Source organism: Delphinapterus leucas, chromosome 11 (genome assembly GCF_059928025.1).
Source record: "Delphinapterus leucas isolate spDelLeu-1000000601 "Yukka" chromosome 11, BTC_Dleu_Yukka2, whole genome shotgun sequence".
NCBI classification, from domain to species: domain Eukaryota; kingdom Metazoa; phylum Chordata; class Mammalia; order Artiodactyla; family Monodontidae; genus Delphinapterus; species Delphinapterus leucas.
The window spans coordinates 49,140,497-49,162,944 of NC_143139.1; the positions used below are offsets into that span (position 1 = coordinate 49,140,497).

At 33.3% G+C, this 22,448-nt stretch overlaps 1 protein-coding gene across 9 annotated transcripts in view; it reads left to right on the forward strand.

Annotated features, from left to right (window-relative positions):
* Positions 1-22,448, forward strand: part of USP15 (ubiquitin specific peptidase 15) — a 161,667-nt gene that overhangs the window by 35,030 nt on the left and 104,189 nt on the right. For 8 of the 9 annotated variants that reach the window (XR_016394810.1, XR_016394811.1, XR_016394812.1 and 5 more), the window contains 2 exons: positions 11,820-11,946; positions 18,154-18,299. Coding sequence is in view for 4 of the 9 variants with exons in the window: in XM_022571647.2 (XP_022427355.1) it covers positions 11,820-11,946; positions 18,154-18,299 (273 nt within the window). In the remaining 5 variants the exon portion in view is untranslated. Of the gene's footprint in view, positions 1-2,960; positions 11,132-11,819; positions 11,947-18,153; positions 18,300-22,448 lie in introns of those variants that run through there. The other variant, XM_022571650.3, reaches the window with a different exon arrangement.

Here is a 22,448-nt window from a genome sequence, read left to right on the forward strand (position 1 = left end):
ATCCAGCAGCACATTAAAAGGATTATACACCATGATTAACTGGGATTTATTCCAGGAATGCAAATCAATCAATGTGATACATCATTTTAACAAATTGAAGGAGAAAAACCATATGGTCATCTCAATAGATGCAGAGAAAGCTTTTGACAAAATTCAACACCCCATTTATGATAAAAACCCTCCAGAAAGTAGGCATAGAGGGAACTTTCCTCAACATAATAAAGGCCATATATGACAAACCCACAGCCAACATCGTCCTCAGTGGTGAAAAACTGAAAGCATTTCCACTAAGATCAGGAAGAAGACAAAGTTGCCCACTCTCACCACTCTTATTCAACATAGTTTTGGAAGTTTTGGCCACAGCAATCAGAGAAGAAAAGGAAATAAAAGGAATCCAAATCGGAAAAGAAGTAAAGTTGTCACTGTTTACAGATGACATGATACTATACATAGAGAATCCTAAAGGTGCTACCAGAAAACTACTAGAACTAATCAATGAATTTGGTAAAGTAGCAGGATACAAAATTAATGCACAGAAATCTCTGGCATTCCTGTACACTAATGATGAAAAATCTGAAAGTGAAATCAAGAAAGCACTCCCATTTACCATTGCAACAAAAAGAATAAAATATCTAGGAATAAACCTACCTAAGGAGACAAAAGACCTGTATGCAGAAAAGTATAAGACACTGCTGAAAGAAATTAAAGGTGATACAAGTAGATGGAGAGATATACCATGTTCTTGGATTGGAAGAATCAACATTGTGAAAATGACTGTACTACCCAAAGCAATCTACAGATTCAATGCAATCCCTATCAAACTACCACTGGCATTTTTCACAGAACTAGAACAAAAATTTTCACAATTTGTATGGAAACACAAAAGACTCCTAATAGCCAAAGCAGTCTTGAGAACGAAAAACGAAGCTGGAGGAATCAGGCTCCCTGGCTTCAGACTATACTACAAAGCTACAGTAATCAAGACAGTATGGTTCTGGCACAAAAACAGAAAGATAGATCAATGGAACAGGATAGAAAGCCCAGAGATAAACCCACACACATATGGTCACCTTATCTTTGATAAAGGAGGCAGGAATGTACAGTGGAGAAAGGACAGCCTCTTCAATAAGTGGTGTTGGGAAAACTGGACACCTACATGTAAAAGTATGAGATTAGATCACTCCCTACACCATACACAAAAATAAGCTCCAAATGGATTAAAGACCTAAATGTAAGGCCAGAAACTATCAAACTCTTAGAGGAAAACATAGGCAGAACACTCTATGTCATAAATCACAGCAAGATCCTTTTTGACCCACCTCCTAGAGAAATGGAAATAAAAACAAAAATAAATGGGACCTAATGAAACTTCAAAGCTTTTGCACAGCAAAGGAAACCATAAACAAGACCAAAAGACAACCCTCAGAATGGGAGAAAATATTTGCAAATGCAGCAGCTGACCAAGGATTAATCTTCAAAATTTACAAGCAGCTCATCCAGCTCAATAACAAAAAAACAACCCAATCCAAAAATGGGCAGAAGACCTAAATAGACATTTTTCCAAAGTAGATATACAGACTGCCAACAAACACATGAAAGATTGCTCAACATCATTAATCATTAGAGAAATGCAAATCAAAACTACAGTGAGATATCATCTCACACCAGTCAGAATGGCCATCATCAAAAAATCTAGAAACAAACAAAAAGAAAGAAATCTAGAAACAATAAATGTTGGAGAGGGTGTGGAGAAAAGGGAACACTCTTGCACTGCTGGTGGGAATGTGAATTGGTACAACCACTATGGAGAACAGTATGGAGGTTCCTTAAAAAACTACAAATAGAACTACCACATGACTCAGCAATCCCACTACTGGGCATATACCCTGAGAAAACCATAATTCAGAAAGATTCATGTACCACAATGTTCATTGCACCTCTATTTACAATAGCCAGGAGATGGAAGCCACCTAAGTGTCCATCATTGGATGAATGGATAAAGAAGATGTGGCACATATATACAATGGAATATTACTCAGCCATAAAAAGAAACGAAATTGAGCTATTTGTAATGAGGTGGATGGACCTAGAGTCTTTCATACAGAGAGAAGTAAGTCAGAAAGAGAAAGATAAATACCATATGCTAACACATATATATGGAATCTAAAAAAAAAAAAATGTCATGAAGAACCTAGGGGCAAGACAGGAATAAAGACACAGACCTACTAGAGAATGGACTTGAGGATATGGGGAGGGGGAAGGGTAAGCTGTGACAAAGTGAGAGAGTGGCATGGACATATATACACTACCAAACATAAAATAGATAGCTAGTGGGAAGCAGGCGCATAGCACAGGGAGATCAGCTTGGTGCTTTGTGACCACCTAGAGGGGTGGGATTGGGAGGGTGGGAACGAGAGAGACGTAAGAGGTAAGAGATATAGTAACATATGTATATGTATAACTGATTCATTTTGTTATAAAGCAGAAACTAACACACCATTGTAAAGCAATTATACGCCAATAAAGATGTAAAAAAAAAAAAAACTTTAGTGTGTATAAAATTACCTAGAGTACTTATTAAAAAGTGTCTTCCTCCAAAATTAAATCAGTAAGTCTGGGAATTTCCATGTTTGATATATTTGTGATGCCAGTGAACTCAAAGAACAGACTCTTATGCCAGTGGAACTTACTTAAAAGAATAGACTGGTTTTTAGAGTCTGAAGCCCAGCTTTGTTTTTTTTTTTTGTTTTTTTGCAGTACACGGGCTTTCCTCTGTTGCAGTCTCACCCGTTGCGGAGCACAGGCTCCAGACGTGCAGGCTCAGCGGCCATGGCTCACGGGCGCAGCCGCTCCTCGGCACGTGGGATCTCCCTGGACCGGGGCACGAACCTGTGTCCCCTGCATCGGCAGGCGGACTGTCAACCACTGCACCACCAGGGAAGCCCCAGCTTTGAATTTTACTAATCTCTGATTGCATTGAGGAATCTGGACTTGGTAGTGCTCCTACTGTCATGTAGAAACAAAGTTAACCATCTTCCTGGACCTAAAATCATCACTAAACTGTCTCACCTAAAATGTCAGGCGTTCAATTTAAAACAGAAACAAAACAGGTAAATGAGGAGGAAGTACAATGGGACCAAAATCCAAGAGAAACTATAGGTAATAGAAACAGACACGTGAGGAATCCAGATAATGGAATTATCAGACAGAAACCTTAAAACCCTGTGCTTGTTATGTTCAAAAAAATAAAGAAAAGAAGAATCAAATATAATTCTAAAACTGAACAATAATATGAAAATATTAAGTATTAAGGACATATTATTTGAGTGAAATACTAGGCTAAAAATAAGGAGAGAATGTGTAAACTAAATGATAACATCAATAGAAAATATATTGACCAAAGCTTAAAGACACTGAAGAATGGAAAATAAAGAAAAAAGCAGACGGGCACATGGAATACAGTGAATAAGATTAGCATACAAGTGGACTCCTCAAAGAAAAGGAAAGACAAAATGGGGTAGAAGTAATACTGGAAGTAATAGCTGAGAATTTTCCAAAAATGGTGAAAGGTATCATGCTACACATTAAAGAAATGCTGTGAATCCCAAGCGGAAAAAAATGCAAACAAAACTATATGCAGTAAAACTGTTGAGAAACAAAGATATTCCTGATAGTAGCCAGAAGAAACGATATATTACCTTCAAAGTAAGGGTAAGACAAAGAAGTGATTTCTCAAGAGAAATGAATGCCAAGAAAGTAATAGTGTATCTTCAACATGCTGAAAGAAAATAACTGCTAACCTTGAATTCTATGACCAAGGAAAAGATCCTTCAGAATAATGGTGACAAAAGCTGTTTTCAGATAAACAAATTGATAGGATTTGTTACCAGCAGACTTGCACTAAAGGAAATACGAAACAGTCTTCAGAATGAAAAATTACTCCGTATGGAATCTTGGAGACACAGGAAAAAATGTTGACTGACAAAAGCACATACTGTGAATAGATGTTAAGGCAGGCTGTTTAAAATAGTAATAATTCCTTATGAGGGTGAAAATATGTATAAAATTAAAGTGTATAACAATATTAGAATATACGTTAAGATAGTTGCCCCCAAGACAACCCCCATTATCTCCACCTCCTCATGTCCACAGCCTTGGATAGTCCCCATCCACTTTGTACCAGCATCTTGGTATTGTACTGGTCTTTGTGCCCAGTGACATATAGCAGAAGTAATGGTAAAGTATATCACTTTCAAGATTAAGTTTTAGGTCAAAAGGATAAACTTACAGTTATAAAGTAAATAAGTTATGGGGATGTATTTGTACAGCATGGTGACTATAGTTAAAAGTATTATATTGTATATTTGAAAATTGCTAAGAGTTGTAGAAGATCTTAAAAGTTCTCGTCACAGGAAAAAAAAGTGTAACTATGTAGGGTGATGGATGTTAACTAGACTTACTGTGGTGATCATTTCACCATATATACAAATATTGAATAGTTGTGTTATACACCTGAAACTAATGTAATGTTATATGTCAGTTGTACCTTATTAAAAAAGAAAAGATTAGATTATAAAAGACACCTTGGCTTACATCTTGGGTGCACACGCCTTCTTGCTCTCTCTCATTTCTCAGTCTGGGAAATTCAGCTGCACATTCAGGCAGCCTATGGAGGGGCTCACATGTTAAGGAATTGAGATCTCTGGCCAATAGAGAGGAATGGAGGCCTGCTAACAACGATGTGAGTGAGCTTGGGAGTGAATCCTACAGTCTCATTTGAGCTTCCAGATAATTGAAGTCCCAGTCCACAGCTTGACAACAACCTCGTGAGAGACCCCACGCCCGAACAGTCCAGCTAAGCTGCTCCAGATTCTTGACCCTCAGAAACTATGTGAGATAATGTTTGCTTTGTTAAGCTGATCAACTTGGGGTAATTTATTGTGCAGTAGTAGGTAGCTAATACTGATTTTGGTTCCTGGAAGTTGCATGCAGCCGTAACAAAAACTTGAGATGTGGTGGTGGCTTTGGAGCTGGGCAGTGGATAGAAGCTGTAAGAATTTTAAGAGTATTAATGAAAGCCTAACGTGCCTTGAATAAATTGGTAGTAGAATTTTAGACTTTGAGGAGGCTGCCAGTGAGATCTTAAAGGAAAGTGAGGAAAATCTTATTGGAACCCAGTGATTTTTGTTATAAGGTGGCAGAAAGTTTAACAATGTGTCAATCTGCAGTAAACTGAAAGATAAAAAATATATTTATGAACTAAACGATCTGCCAAAATGTTGAAAGTACTGCTGGGTTTCTTCTTGTGCTGCCTTTAGTTAGATACGAGAAAAGAGAAGCTAAAGAAAGGACTGTTAAATAAAAAAGAGCCAAGACTTGCTAGTTTTGAAAATTAGCCTCTCCAGATGACAAACAACACTAAAACTAAGAAATATTTCCAAGCAAAGATCAAACTCAAGGCACTCTCAAGAAAGCAGTTCTAAAGTTGAAGCCAAGGTTGTGACTGTAAAATTTCTTTGTTAAGACCTCAGAAAAGTTGAAGGTGGTGCCTCACAATACTCTTCAGGAAAAAGGGCCCTTTAAAGGATTTCAGGGTTTACTTTATACTGTCTTTCAATATGTGGCTTCTAGGAACAGTAGGGCTTCTAAGAAGCTTTAGGGCAATGTCCCTGAGCCTTCTCAGTATAAACCCAAGGTAGAAAGGACTTAGCTAGAGGACATTTGTGGTTGTGACTTTTGCCTACTAGGTTGAACTCCAGTGAGATCCACTGGAGACGCAGTGTTTTCAAGACCCACTGCCATCTTGGACTGCAGAGACAGTATAAAATTAAAGAGGCCTTTGCCCTTGCAGACTGCTACAAGCAGGAATCAGACTAAGAATTTACTCAACTGCAAACATGTGCTAACTTACATGAAAAAAAGGATGACTCAGAAAACAGAAGCAAATGTTATGAAGAGTCATTTTCATGTCAAGGCAAAAGTGAGCCCTAACCAAGGAACTTGCAGTATTTATCTTTTATTTCACAGGCCTGTAGATCAAGAGGAACTATACCCGAGATGCTTAAGGAACTATGCCCAAGGATCCTCATCTGTACCTTAGTCAGATACAGATGACAAGTTTCTGAACTTTGAGTTGATGCTGTAATAGGATGAGACTAGTGGGGGCCTTTGCGGGGGGTGGAGTGTATTTTGCATGTTGGTGGGAGGGTCTGTGACTTTTTGGGTACCAGAGGTTTTACTGTGGTAGACAACCTCACAGATGCTCCCAAGTTATCGCCACCTCCTGTTATTCACACTCTTATGTAATCTACATCATACCAGAGTCGGTCTGTGTGACCAGTAAAATATGGCAGAAGTGATAGTATGTTGTTTCTGAGTTTGTAAAAGATACTGGAGTGCTCTCTGGCTCTCTCTTGGATCAGTCACTCTGAGTGAAGCCATATGCCATGCAGGCAGCCTATGTAAAGACTCACATGATGAGGAACTAAAAGTCTCTGCCAACAGCTGGAGAGGAACGGAGGCCTGCCAACAACACACGAATGAACTTGGAAGCAGATTTGAACAACATGATTAACCACCATGACCTAATTGACATGCGTTGCACTTAGTCAATGCAGAATACAAAAATTTTTTAAGTGGAAGTTTTACCAAAATTAACCACATGCTGGGCCATCAAGCAAACTCCAATATATTTCTAATGATAGAAATTATTCAGTGTATTTTCTGTCCTCAGGGGAATTTAGAAGTCTGTAACAGAAAGACAACTAGATGATCTCTCAGCTACCTAGAAATGGAACAATATACTTCTAAGTAATCCTTAGGTCAAAGAAGATATAAAAAGTAAAATTAGACATTTTGAACTGAATAATAATGATGCATCATAAAAGAATGACTAAAGTCATTCTTAGAAGGAACTTTATAGCTTAAATGTAAATACTGGAAAAAGAAGAAAGACTGTTCTCAAGAAGAGAAGAAAAGGAAATTAAGCCTAATCAAGAAATAATAGGGCTTCCCTGGTGGCGCAGTGGTTGAGAGTCGGCCTGCCGATGCAGGGGACACGGGTTCCTGCCCCGGTCCGGGAGGATCCCGCATGCCGTGGAGCGGCTGGTCCCGTGAGCCATGGCCACTGAGCCTGCACGTCCGGAGCCTGTGCTCTGCAACGGGAGAGGCCACAACAGTGAGAGGCCCGCATACCACACACACACAAAGAAAGAAAGGATAATATGAAGTAGACATTAATAAAATAGAAAAAAATTTTTTACATTAAATGAACAAAGTTGGCTCATCATAAAGAACATTCGAATTAGATCAGTAAAATAAAGATGAGTCCTGGCAAGACTGATCAAGAATAAAAGGAAAGTAGGCCCAAATCACCTATATTAGGAATGAAAAAGGGGACATCATAGCAGAGTCTAAAGACTTTTTTAAGAGATTAATTTTGAATAATTTTATGTAATTTAAAAATTTAGGTGAAGTGGACAGATTTCTAGAAAAATACAACAGTGTTGAAATAAATAGAAAATCTCAATTGCCCTGTCTGAATAAAGAAATTAAATCATTAAATAAAAATCTTTTCACAAAGAAAACTGTAGCTCCAGAAGGCATCACCAGTAAATATTCAACCAAATATTTAGTAACACAATACCAAATAATTTATGCAATATTAGCAAGCCAAACCCAGCAGTATGCAAAAAAGGAGTTAAAAAATGGCCAGGCTGGATTTTTTCAAATGCAATTTTAGTTTTACTTTGAAAATCACTTATTATAATTTTTGTATTATCTGAGTAAAGTAGAAAAACCATCTCAGTAGATGCAGAAAAAGCATTTGATAAAACTCAATATCTACGTATGATTTTTTTAAGAAAAGCTAGAAATAGAAACCTATTTCAGACATACTTATTGGTAAAATATTCAAAGCTCTTCCTCTCTGATCAGGGACAAGATAAGGATAACTATATTAGAGGTCTTAGCCAGTGTGGTAATGCAGGCAAAATAACTCAAAGAATAAGGATTGAAAATAAAGAAATAAAACTGTAATGTTCTAGAAGACATGATTTTATATGTTGAAAATTCCAAAAGTTGTACTAACAAACGATTAAAATCAATAAGTTTCACAAGGTGGTTGGATATAAGGTAAATATAGAAAAACCAGTTATTTATCAGCAACAAATAAAGTTGAATTTTAAAATAATGTTTACAGCAGATCAAAGTACATAGAAATAAACCTTAAAAAATTACTTCTCTACAATGAAAATTATGAAACATTACTGAGCAGAATTAAAGAAGACCTAATGAATTGATGGTTAGGGGGTCACCAAACTTTTTCTGTAAAAAGCCAGATAGCAAATATTTTCAGCTTTGTGGGCCAAAATGGTCACTGTGGAACTACTCACCTCTGCTGTTTTGGGTGCAAAAACAGCCATAGGTGACACGTAAATGAATGGGAATAACTGTTCCAGTAAAATGTTATTTACAAAAATAGATGATGAGCGAGATTTAGCCTGTGGATCATAGTTAGCCCACTCCTGATCTAGGTGCTGGTTAATTAATGTATACCAACATCATAAAAAGAGGGGCAACTAGATATTATTTGCATCTTGTTTAGAATATATCTCACAATCCCTATGAACTAGTCTTACTAAAAATTGCAAGAATAAAAAGATTGATGGTGAACTTTTCAGTTAAAAGACACTTGAAAAAAAAAGACACTTGAGACTTACCAGTCGTTTGCAAGTGTATGGGTTTTATTTGGATCTATATTAAAAATGATTTTAATTAATTTAATTTTAATGTAATGAATATTAGATATTAAGGGATTAGTTTTAATATTTTAGGTGTGATAATGTTTTTATGGTTATGTTTGAGTCCTTGTTTCTGAAGAAATATATCTTGAAATATTTGTATAAAATATCACAGGTAGGATTTGTTTGTTGTACGTTAACACCTGTGATTTCATAGTTGTGTTATATTTTCTCTACTAGTCTCTCTGTCTTTACCACTGGGTGTTCTCACCCTGATTCCAGGGACTGGGTCTAATTCACCTGTGTATTTCTAGCGCTAAGCATAGATGCTCAGTAAGTGCTGCCAAAGTGAATGTAGCTAACTCCTCAAAAATAGTAAATGTGTCTTTTAGGCCCAGTGTTATCAAATTGTTTTAAAGTACTAGATTTCTTTAGAAATTACTTTCTGTTTCCAAGGAGGGAGCAGTCATATGCCAATATAAAGAATAGACTACGTTAGCTTTATCAGGTATATTTCATAGCTTTAGTCAAAATGCTCTCTAATATTCACAGCAAAATGAACAAATGGAAATTATATTTATTTTAATTTAGCATAAACATATTTCCCTTACTAACTTAGTAAAAAAAACTTGACCTTCATTGTGGCCATGAATTAATATAATAGAATCCAAGCACAGATTTCAACAACATTATAATTCACTTAGGAAAAAAACACTTTAGCTGTCACCTCTAATTCTGAAACATAACTGTTATTTCTGAATATTCACCTTCCTGTCTTATTTCAAATGTATATCTTAATGGTTATAATAACTAGGTAAAACTTTGTATCCTGTTTTTTCTAAGCCTGTTTCTTCCTGTTACAGTCTTAATAGCCATCATTTTAAATGATTATTTTCAGCACATTTTTAATGAAGGTAGGATACTTTATATAAACAAATATAAAGGAGTTGCTATATATGAACAAGTAATATACATATGATTATGACACATACATAAATATGCTAATTATTTTTCTCTGCTGTGATGCTGTTGTATTCAAGCTTTAATCATTCATACAGTCTGGTTCTTTCAAATAAAAATTGTTTGAGAACAAACTCGTATCTTAAAAGAACTGCTTTTTAATACATTAGTTTTGGAAACAGTAAAATATCTTATAAATACAGTAGTAGTATTCTGAGTAATGTTAATGAGGGTTTTAGCAATGTAAGATACTGTTGGAGAAAAGAAGAAAAATGAGAAATATTCTGAATCCCAATAAAGAATGGGTTTTGAAATATTGATTTTTTAAAAATTTTATTGGAGTATAGTTGATTTACAGTGTTGTGTTAGTTTCGGGTGTACATTAAAGTGATTCAGTTATACCTATATATATATCCATTCTTTTTTAGATTCTTTTATCGTATAGGTTATCACAGGATATTGAGTAGAGTGCCCTTGTTTTAGGTCCTTGTTGGTTATCTGTCTTACATACAATAGTGAACTGATGTTTTGTTTTCATTGTTGACAGTGAGTTTCTGACAGTTAAATCACCAGATTCTTTCCAGGAAAATATCTATTAGTTTTATGAAGATTCTCATTTTTTAAAAAACTATGCTTACTTAGAAAATATATACCTCAGTATAAATCATAATGAGGGATTTTATTATTTTTTGTTATTTTATCCTGTTTCTTTATCCCATTACCTGCTGTATTGTTAGTCATTCCCCCCCCACCCGCCCCCCAGCCAATAAAATGAGACCTGTAGGTACCTCAGTTTTGGCAACCTACCGATGATTAGTAACTAACTTGATATATTATTTTAGGATTCTTACTCACATATTGACTCCCAGAGCAGAAATTTCTGATTAATAAGAATATTTGATTCCTAGCTTTACAGCTTCAAGTAATCTTAGAAATGATGTAATATCCTTTGCTTCCTTCATAACTTCAAATAAGCATAAAGCAAAATCCTTCAAATAAAGTATAAAACAAATTTAATTAGTTCAGGGTTAAACAATTATATATTAGTTTGTAAAATGGGTTAAGTTAACATGGGAAGTGCATGCTGTTGGTTGTTTTAGAAATGTGAATGTAACAAGTATAATTAGGAGAATATATGTGACAAAGTATCATAAAAATTAGCATTGGATTGGATATTTTAAATACTAGACAAACTACATTTGAACTTTTTGAGCTAAAACAATTCCCTGCAAGTGAAAGACAAATTTATGAGTCCCTTATTGAATTGATGCAAAGCGTGTGAGTACAACAGTCATTTGGAGCCTCCCTTTTGCCATATTTGTCTAATGTATCACATATCAGGCCGATTACTATTTTCAGAAACAGTGTTCATGGCTGAAATCCTACAGCTAACCTTTAGAAGATCAAAAGGAAATATACTTATTAATAAGGTGAACCTAATATATACATATTTTCTCTTTTTCTGCCTTATTGCTTGCATGTTTAGCAGCTTTTTTTTTTTTTCATTTGTTGCATAGAATTACTGAGTATGTATTTAAAGGTCAAAGAAAGTCATCTTAGGATGGAAAACTAACGTATCAGTTACAGGGCATAGCTGGATATTTTGGCAACAGTAATTTGTAGTTATTGTTTTAAAAGATTTATTTTAACGTATAGAATGATATTATAGCTGTTGCTAACTGAAATTGTATAAAACTTAAAATTTTTAAAGGTTTTCTGCTTGAGATCAAGTACTAAAAGCTGAAAGTATGTCTGTATCTTTAATCAGAGCTGTATTTACACTTTGCATTCACTTTCTCATCATAAATACTAAATGTATTCATTATTTATAGTATACCAAAGTATCTTCATAGAGTAGTAGAATGCCTTTCTAAACTGCCTGTTAATGTTTGTGTCATGATTATTCATATTCTGTTAAATATTAAAATTTCCAAAAATGTTCCTTTCTTTTTCAGCTATCCAATATCTATTATTTTTTACTGATGGGTTTTAATAGTTACTAGTTTCTCACTGGAGATCTGTAGTTTTTTTCTGAAGCCTCTTTAGAGAAATGTATTGTTATTCAAAACAGTGAAATATATCAAGCTATAGCTGATACCAATTTGTTTTGTTTTTTAGGTGGTTGAACAGGGTATGTTCGTAAAGCACTGCAAAGTAGAAGTATATCTCACAGAATTGAAGCTCTGTGAAAATGGAAACATGAACAATGTTGTAACTCGAAGATTTAGCAAAGCTGACACAATAGGTAATGCAAGATCCTGTTTCTTTGTTAAACCATTGCTATTAGAAATTTATTTAAAATTCTATTTGTTATATGCTACGAAGATGATAACCATTTTAAGGATTTATCCTTAGACATTACAGGTTTCCAAGCATCATTCAATATGTCTTAGCTTAGAGTTGAATTATTTATTATTTCTAGGTCTACTTTACATTATTAAATGAGTTTAATATTTGTGCCATTTTACTTTTTTAAAAATAATCAAATAATTGTTTTAATTTAGCATTTGAAAATACATATCATGTTTGTAACATGCCTATAAATTGAAGTAGAACTTTAAATAAAAACTTGCTTAGGTAAAACTTTGTCAGGTAATGTAATATATATATCAATAATAATAATGATAATTTACCATTCTTAGCATGAAAAATGACCGTTTATTTTCCTTTTTCTCACAGTTTATTCTTTGGACTCTATAAATACAAAATTAAGTAGCTACTTACAGCAGCGGGCTTAGCATTAATATGACTCATTGATTTTTTTTTTAATAATGAGTAGGTTACAGAATTATATATCAAATATAAGTGTGCCTAACTCCTTCTATGTATTTATATATCTTTATATATTTACCTATCTACACATATAAATGTATATTTAAATACATGTAAATTTATAATTCTGTTTAAAAGCCACATGTTAATTTAAGATCAAGAATGTATTGAATAACAAAATAAAACTCATAGATTCAGAGAACAGATTGGTGGCTGCCAGATGGGAGGGGCTTGGAGGTGAAGGGGATTAAGAGGTATAAACTTCCAGTAAGTCATGAGGATATAATGTACAGCATGGTGACTATGGTCAATAATATTGAATTGCAAATTTGAAAGTTGCTAAGAAAGTAAATCTTAAAAGTTCTCATCACAAGGAAAAAGTTTTTCTAACTTTGTATGGTGACAGATGGTCACTTATTGTGGTGATCACTTAGTGATGTATACAAATGCTGAACCATTCTGTCATACACCTAAAACTAAAACAATGTTGTATGTCAATTATACTTCAATTTAAAAAAAGAATATATTGAATAAAATGTTTTTTAAATAAATGATTATGCATTTAATAAAAGAATTGTAGTACTTTTTGGTAAGACAACTCAAAATAAAAATTATAAAAGGTTGTTATTTTCAAATAAAGTTTTTGGAACAGAAGATTAATGGCAATAACATTGATCTTGTTGGAAAGTGCAAATGGACACTGGAGAAGGACATAACACTTAATGTAGAACTTAGAAAGAAAGATTAGAAAATTTATGAATTATAGTACCATATAGCTTTTCTTGTTGGAACCAGTCATTAAGTACACTTTATTAAAAGTAAATAAAAATATTTCTGAATTTCTTAAGTACATTTGACTTTCACCACGTAGCCATTTCACTGCAGGAAAATGCTTTTAACTCATCATTTTCATGAAATAGTACCATTCTTCAATTTCTAATGCTTGGTTAATCCTAATGTTTTTGCCAGACATTATGTGTGGATTTTTTATTTTCCCTCTCTTTATTTACCTAGAGCATTTGTAAGTTGAGATGCAATTTCAATAAACTCACACAGTCATCTTTCTAAAATGAATGCTTAAAATGTTAGGAACTCCATATAAATGTCATTTTATTACATTATTATGTATAAAGTATTATTATGGATAAAGTACTTAACTTTTTCAGTTCTAGATTTTTGGAACATATTCAGGAAAGTAAAACATTTCTATATCCTAAGAACTGAAAGTTTTAAATGTATAAAATTACATTAATCATGATATTAAAATGTACACAATAAGAATCTTTAAGAATCTGTAAGTCTGTCCAACAAAGATGACCTATTAAAATTAATTCAGAGACTAACTTCTGAAATGTTCAGCCAATTGGAATATAAATAAGCTACCTCTTAAATGCTTGATGTAGATAATGTTTTCTAGTTATTTTAAAGTTTGGTATTTTCTAGTTAAAGTTTGGTATTAAACTTTTGGTATTAAAGTTTCTTTGTTTCTTACCTCATTTCTATAGGAAAATTATATATATATATAAAAGTTATATGAGACAATAAGAAACTTATTTTAGAACATTAGTTCACTGAAAAATATTTTAAAACTCATTATATGAAGATCTAAGGTTTAATTTCTGAACTCAAAACAGGCATTTTGGAGTTTTTACATTAAGTACTAGGTAAGAATTATCAAGGAGATGATTTGTAAAGAATCTCTGCTTCAAAAAGTTTATGATTTACATAGATGTTAATTAGCATAGCTTAAATTTACTGATACTTTAAAATGCTACATACATTGGCTATATGCCTTAAAATTGTATATGAATAAATTTTTTCATATAGCTAACATTTCTTACTAGAACAGTTTTTTCAAACTGTGTTGTCTATATTTTCGTGGTCATTAAGCAGTTTGTGGAGTAAAGAGAATGGAATGGAAAATATCAGAATAGAAAATATCAACATGTATGTGTATAGTGGGTCACAATTCCTTACTGTAGTTTTAAAAGTTTGAAAATCTATATTAGAGCAAGTTTGCTTTCTAAGCAAAAATTTTTGCAAAAATTAATCAAGTCAGGAATTTTAGAAACTTCATTGTTATGGTTATAATGGTTAGCAGTTATTGAATACTTACTATGCTTTAGGCACTTTACAGGAAATTTCTTATTTAAACCTCAACATTACTGTATCCTCATCTTAAAGGTGATAAAGCCTAGGCTAAGAAGGGTTAAGTAACCTACATAGGTTCACCCTGGTACCAAGTGATAGAGCCAGTATTTTAACTCCTTAACCCAGTCTCTTATACCAGAGTCTCACTTCTTAATTTGCTGCCTTATACAATCTGTGCAAATGTTAATTGGGTTGATTTTGTGTTTCTTTAGGAAGTGAGTTTTGAAACAAAGAATTTGATAAGAAAGGAAATATGAGATGTATATTTTTCCCTGTGCGTTTTTTCAATCTTGATTAAAAAGGATCAAAATAGCTATGTACATGAAATACAGTATACAAATTCTGTAAATGGAATTAAGAAATATAAGCACCTGTTTTCTTTTTTTACCAAATAATAAAATGTTCCATTTTCAGCTAGTAATGCCTACATTGATTTATAATAAAAATGATAGTAGCCATAGGTAGGATCTAAATAATTTACCATGTTCAGAGCCTAAATACTTTGCCTTTTTAATATTTTTCTCTCTAAATTGATATATTTGGGTATTGAACATGTGTCAATAAGAAAGATAAAACTTGTTTTTATTTTTTCTTTAAAGATACCACTGAAAAATAATTTTATTATAAAATTTGAAAAATGCTTTATGTTTATAAAATTTATTAATAGAACTGCTTAACTTTCTTATTAAATGTTCCTACTAGAAATGTTTATCACAATAATTTTATTTCTGTTATCTGTGTTAATATTTTTTTATCTCTTTATGCTTTTCATTAACTGCCTAGTAGAGTCGGATTAATATACAGAAAAATATGCACATGTTCTCAATACCTTGACATTCTCAACTCCAGTGATCTTGATCTGCATCCAGCCTCAACCACCAGTTCCCATAGATATACCCTAGGCTGTCATTATCTACAACTGCACTTGACAAATTTCAGTTTAAGCAAACTGCTTTATGGCTACCACTTCCTCTGCTCCCGTTCTCTCTTGAACCCACTAAATCAGACCAACTTCCTTGGTTCTGCTTCTGTGATGGGCTCTAATTCTACATTGATACATCCAGTGGTCGAAGTCTTCCATTTCTTAATGTGCCAGCAAAAATTAACATACTTACTGACTTTTCCATCTAGAAATATTTTCTCTTCACATGGCTGCCAGGGCACAAGTTCTCACTGGCTGCATCTTCTCAGAGTCCTTTGTAAGATCCTCTTCATATTTCTGACCTCAGAACATCAGTGTGATATGCTCAGTCCTTGGATCTTCTTTCTTTTCCTTGATGACTTCCTCTAGTCCCCTGGCTTTAAATACTTTTCTGTATATTGATGTCTTATATCTCCTACCCAGACTCTCCCTTAATTCCAGTTTCAACCATTCCATATCTTCACATGTGTCTGATGAGAATCTAAAGATAACATATATGAAACTAAACTCTCTCCCTTCCCCCTAAAAGCTACTACTCTGTCATTTTTCCTCATCTGAGTAATCGTCACTTGCACTCTTCTAATTGCTTAGGCCAAAACCCTTGGTATCATTCTGATTCTCTTGTATTTCTCACCCTGCATATAATTTAGCAATGTATCTTCTAAGCAGTGCCTTCAGAATCTATTCCCAGTCTGACCACTTAACATTGCTTCCACTGTTACCACCTTGGTTTGGATTTCTGTAGTAGCCTAGTCTCTCACCCTTGACATCCTGCAGTTTGTTTTCACTGGCAGCAAAAGTGAACATTTGAAGTGTCAATTGGATCATACCACTTCTCTGCTCAAAACTCCTAAATGACTTCTCTTCTTAATCAGATAAAATAGAATACTTTCATAACTGCCTCAATTCTGTATGATCCTACATGTGTACCTTTATGGTCTTATTTCCACCTTGCTCATTCCACTTTAGCCACATGCACCGTTCTCTTCTAAAATATGCCAAATACATTCCCATCTCAGGGTCTTTGCATTACCCTTTTCAAAACTCAATAAAGGGGGCATTTCCATATGTGTTGCTATATATTATATTATGTATATAAATATGTATGTATTAATAGAAAAAAATGCCTGGAAGAAGTATCAAAATGTTAACAGTGGTTATTTCTAGATGGACATTTTATTTGTACTTGTATTTTCTGAATTTTTGCAATGAGCAAGATTTATTTCTTCAATCAAGAAAGAAGTATTCATTTTTATAGAAAGACTAAAATGACCTCCCTTCCTTGGCTTCTTCCTCTGTCGTCCTTCCTAGGTTATTTTCTGTTTCTTGATCTGGGTACTGCTTACACAGGTGTATCCACTATGGAAATTTATCATTATATACTGACAATTTGTGCATTTTTCCGTATACATTTACAGTTCAATAAAAAATAAATTAATGCCGCCAAAATAGAAAGCAGTACTCACAGTATATTTATATTTCTTTAATGTAATTTTTTAAATGTTCTGGCTAGTTTGCATTAAGTTTTGAAATACACTATAGTATTTACTACTTATTTAATGCCTTAATCAAACTGTCATTGACTAAAAGACTATTAAAGAACATTAGCTGCTAAGTAGAACATAAACAGTGTTATTGGACTAAGTTTAATTATGTAGGATAGGTGTGGGTTTTTATATTTTTTAAGAGAACATGTATTTTTAGGTTTAGTATTTTACAAATAATGGTTTTTTCAAAATTAATCAAGTGTTCTAAAATTTAGAAGTATTTCATATTTCTTTATATGTCATAAAATATATTAAGTGTAATTTTCTTGAGTCTAAGTTAGGTAAGTTATTGACCAGAATTTGATAGATATAGTAATATTTTCTAATATCTCTTTCTAATGTTTATGTGCTTTAAAAGATTCATCTAAATATGGTACTGAAACTTAATTATTCTCAAACATGTAGACACTCCTATATCTTATTTTACAGCAGATTAAGCTGCTCCAGTTTTTTAAAAGAAAGACTTCTGTTCAGATAATTGGCTTAGAAATAAAGAAAATATATGGCTTTACCTTGGAAACAAGAAATTTTGACCAATTCAGACCTCTCTTCAAAGAAGGCACTTTTCTTTGTGTCCCTATATTCTATTTAATTTTAGTTAGCTATTTAAACTGTAAATTGTATTCAACTTAATATAAATTATTCTTAAATTGGTTATAACTTAAAATATTTTTTATCTGTGGCATCTCTGAGTCATACTTTAATTTCTAACTCCAACATATCATTAGAAAATATATTGATTTTATAATGTGTAAAAAGTTAAAGTTCATCCTGTATAACATAAATTATATTTTAGTGTTATATTATTGAACTCTTACCTTTTGAGGTCTTAATTTCCCAAAGTAATCATCTGAGTTATAATTACCATTTTGTTCCTAAAAAGTATACCTGGTCTTAAAATTTTTCTTTATTGTTTTTATGTATTTGCTACATATTTGTTCATCTATTCTTGCTATTATATCAGTAATTTAAATTTAGGATTTTTATGTTAGTGAGCACTTAACTCTCTGTGGTATATTTTTAAATATTATATTTACGTATCTTTCCTCCTTAAATCTAGATACAATTGAAAAGGAAATAAGAAAAATCTTCAATATTCCAGATGAAAAGGAGACCAGATTGTGGAACAAATACATGAGTAATACATTTGAACCACTGAATAAACCAGACAGCACCATTCAGGATGCTGGTTTATACCAAGGACAGGTATTTTTTAGCAATACTGTTTATTTTAAGCATATTATACATGAAGTTTTTGGGAGTCACAAACTTTATGGCTATCCTGACAATCTATAATGGATTCTACTGTTTCTGGTTTCCTCTTTCTAACTCTTCTCTATCCCTGCTGGTCACTAATTATAACTTTTGCTTCTCTCCTTGAGCTTGAGAATAACCTACTTTTTAAAAAGAAATTATTTTCCATTGAAAAATAGCTAATGGGTCAGCAAACTTTTTGTAAAGGATCAAATAAATATTTTTGGCTCAGTGGTCTGTAAGGTCTCTGTCACGACTACAACTTTGCGATTGTAGTAGCAAGAAAGTAGCCATAAACAATATGTAAAAAATGGATATGGCTATGTTCCAACAAACTTTATTTACAAAAGCAGTCAGTGAGCTAAGTGAACTTAGTTTGCCAACCCCCGCTAGAAGGTATCAACCCCCAATTTGGTCTTTCTTTATGACAGAATCTAAAGAAATGAATGTGTTGAGAAATGAAGACTTTTAGACACAATCAGCAAGTTCTACTGATTCCACCTTCTAAATATCTCTTTAATTAATCTTTGTATCCCATTCTCACCCCTTATCTTTCCATAATCTCTTAACAAATCCCTCTGCTTCCAGTCTTTTGCATGTTCGTTCTCAGTCTTCCGTATTTCTGTCAGAATACTCTTTCTAAAATGTAAACCTTATTATTTCCTTTTCATAAACCTTTCCTGGCTCCTTAACAATTGTAGAATAAAGTCCAGGCACCTTAACGCAGCATGTAAGTCATGGTTTATCCTTTTGCCTAGTCTTCCAGCATCTTTCGATTATCCTTGCCTTTGGATTTGCACTCTAATAATACCAAACTGAACTACTTATAGTTCCCTAAGCTTGCTATGCTTTTCCATACTCCTGTGCTTTCATATATGTTGTTCCATCTGCCTGTTGTACCATTCTCCCCAGTCCCTGCATTCATCCAGAAAAAGTCCTTTTAAACATCCAAATATTGAAATTAAGCATCCCATCCTTTCATATAATCTAACCAGATCAGATTATTCATCCTTCAAATTCCAATTCAAAATTTGTCACATCATTTCTTGAGCCTTTCCTGATCTATTTATCTCAGTATCTAGTTGAGGTATAGGATTTGTTTTACTTTGGAGAAGAAATTTCTCCCTTAACTTCCAAAGTGATTTACGTATGTGTCTTGTATCATTCATTAAGTTATTTATATATTAAGCTCCCCAACTAGACTGTGAGGTCCTGGTTTTAGTTGGACTTTGTGTCCTATTTATTTTTATTTTAGTACCTAACCCAGAGCCTGCCACTCTAGTATATGGAAGTTTTTTGTTTTGTTTTGTTCTGTTTTATTTAAAATTGATACTAATACATGATGTAAGTTATTTAAAAAACTCAGAGGAACAGAAGGAAATTAATTTTTTAGCAAATGCCTACTATATATCAAGTATTGTACTCGGCTATAAAACAGTGATTTTCAGACTTATTTTAGCCATTATATTCTTACGTGAAATCTTATGAAATCTAATAATATGTATTACAATTAAAAGGAGTTACCCAGGGCTTTCCTGGTGGCGCAGTGGTTGAGAGTCCGCCTGCCGCCTGGGGTTCGTGCCCCAGTCCGGGAAGATCCCACATGCCGCGGAGCGGCTAGGCCCGTGAGCCGTGGCCGCTGAGCCTGTGCGTCCGGAGCCTGTGCTCCGCAACGGGAGAGGCCACAACAGTGAGAGGCCTGCGTACCGCAAAAAAAAAAAGTTACCCAGTTGAAGCTGAGTGTGTGAGACATTTGGAACTCTACTGGTTAGTCAACACTCCCCTCCTTAGCCAGCCAACTTCCTCTTTCTGTCTTCCAAATAGACATACACTTCTCTCCTTGGTTACCATCCATCAGGCCTTGAGGTAGCTCCAGGAGTACAATTTAAAATATATAGGATTATTTCTTTAAATCTTTTAAGTAATTGATTCTGAGTAATGGCAATTATTCTACTCATCATGTACATTAGAAAACCAAGGCTTAGAGAATTTAATTTGTTATTCTTGATAGGAATGCATTTATCAGAATGAAGATGACAGAATAAATTATTTTAATAAGAAGATTAGCTATCTTATTAAATATATTATTCTTATAAAATATCTTTAGGGACATTTGATCTTTTGAAATAGGAATGGTTCAAAGAACATGGATTAAATTTTCTAGGTTTTGTACCAGTTATTTTCTGACTGATGATAAATGAACTAAACACTATCTTAGACTTAAAAGAAGTTTTTTTGTTTTGTTTTGTTTTTTTTACTGAAATCAAAAGTATCCTCATTAGAAAGTGAAACGAAGATACATTATTGAAGAGTTTCTCTCTCAAAATGGGTGGTCTTCGAAGATACATTATTGAAGAGTTTATCTCCCAAAATGGGTGGTCTTTATCTCTCTCCCTTGTATATGTGTGTGTTCAATTTAATTAAATCTTAAAATCTTTTAAAAAATAATTTCATTTTGAGTTAAAGTTTTAACCATGAGCAAAATTTTATTCAGAAAATGATACATTTGAGTAAACAAGTGAGTTTTAACATTTCTGGTGGCATCCAACATTAATATCTGTGACTGTAAAGACAAAAAGAATTTGGGGCTTCCCTGGTGGCACAGTGGTTGAGAGTCCGCCTGCCGATGCAGGGGACATGGGTTCGTGCCCCGGTCCGGGAAGATAAAAAAGACAAAAAGAATTTAAAGTACAAATACTGCTAGGAATTAAAGGTTACAGTTGAACTTTAAATATTTACTTGATTCTTCAGCTTTAAGACCTTCGTTTAAAAAACAAGCCATAAATAATATTAAATGCATAACTTTGAAATTTTCTGTAGGTAAAATCTTTCATTTTATAACTGGTTTAAGTCCTCCTAGAGGCAAAGTTTGTATGTATGTATATATCTTTTTTTATATAATATAATTTCTATGTAGATGTCTGTAGAGTTATAAGTTGTAGCAAAGGAAAACCTTTCTTCAGAAGTTAAAGACTACTCACTAAATTCAGTTTTATAAATATGTAAAAATATGTAAATATATATCAGAATGATGCCAGTTGAGCATAATGGTTAATTGTCTGTGGTAGGTAAGGAGAGAAATATGATCAGGGAGGGATCAGGATGGCAGGTATACAGTGCACTTATTCGTTATATGTTACATATACATCGTGTGTGTGTGTGTTTTTTGTTTGTTGTTTTGGCCACACCATGTGGCATGCAGGAATCTTAGTTCCCTGACCAGGGATTGAACCCGTGCCCCCTGCACTGGGGGTGCAGAGTCTTAACCACTGGACCACCAGGGACGTCCCTTCATGTGTGTTTTTTGAATGTAGGAAATAACTTTTTCTTTTAAAAGACAACTTTAGTATTTTAATTAGCATACTCTTTCAACAGCAAGATTCCATGAATTTTTTAAATCGCTATTTCATTGTTATATGTGTTCTGAATCAGGCTTACATTTTACATGGTTAAGATCCAAATGCCAGCTTATAAATTGCCTAAAACATATACTCAAAAGTATATTACTAAGAGTATACAGAACAGGTTACAAAATTGCAATTTTAAGAAACAAGAGTTAATGAAACTGAATATGTAGAATATATGCAAATTTTTAATGCCTTGAATTTACTTCAAGGCATGTTTTCTATATTATAGTTTTCCTGTGGAAATTTAGGTATTAACTTGTTGAGATGATCACATATTTCTTTTGTTAACTTAATTATTTTGGTTAGTTTTTCTTCTTTGCACAGACTTGCCCCTAGTAAAAACTAGAAGAAAGCCTTCTTTTTTAGACTGAAACATACGAAAAAAGATTCTGGGATGTTTTAAAATAAAGTATAGCTCACCTTAGCCTGTACTTTTCATTTATTAGAGGTGTTTTTTGTCTACCCTGACCATAGGGAACTTAGTATGATTCTCACACACATGGCTCTATCGTTTCTATATTAAAAGATTTTATAATTTTATAATTTAAATAAAGACAAATTTCAAAGCCCCAAACAAATTATGTGTAATTATGTATACTCTGTAATTTGGGATTATCTTTGCCACTTTTCCTCAGTATTTGCATAATAATAGCTGACTGAGATCATACATCAGTATGTTTAACAACAACTATAA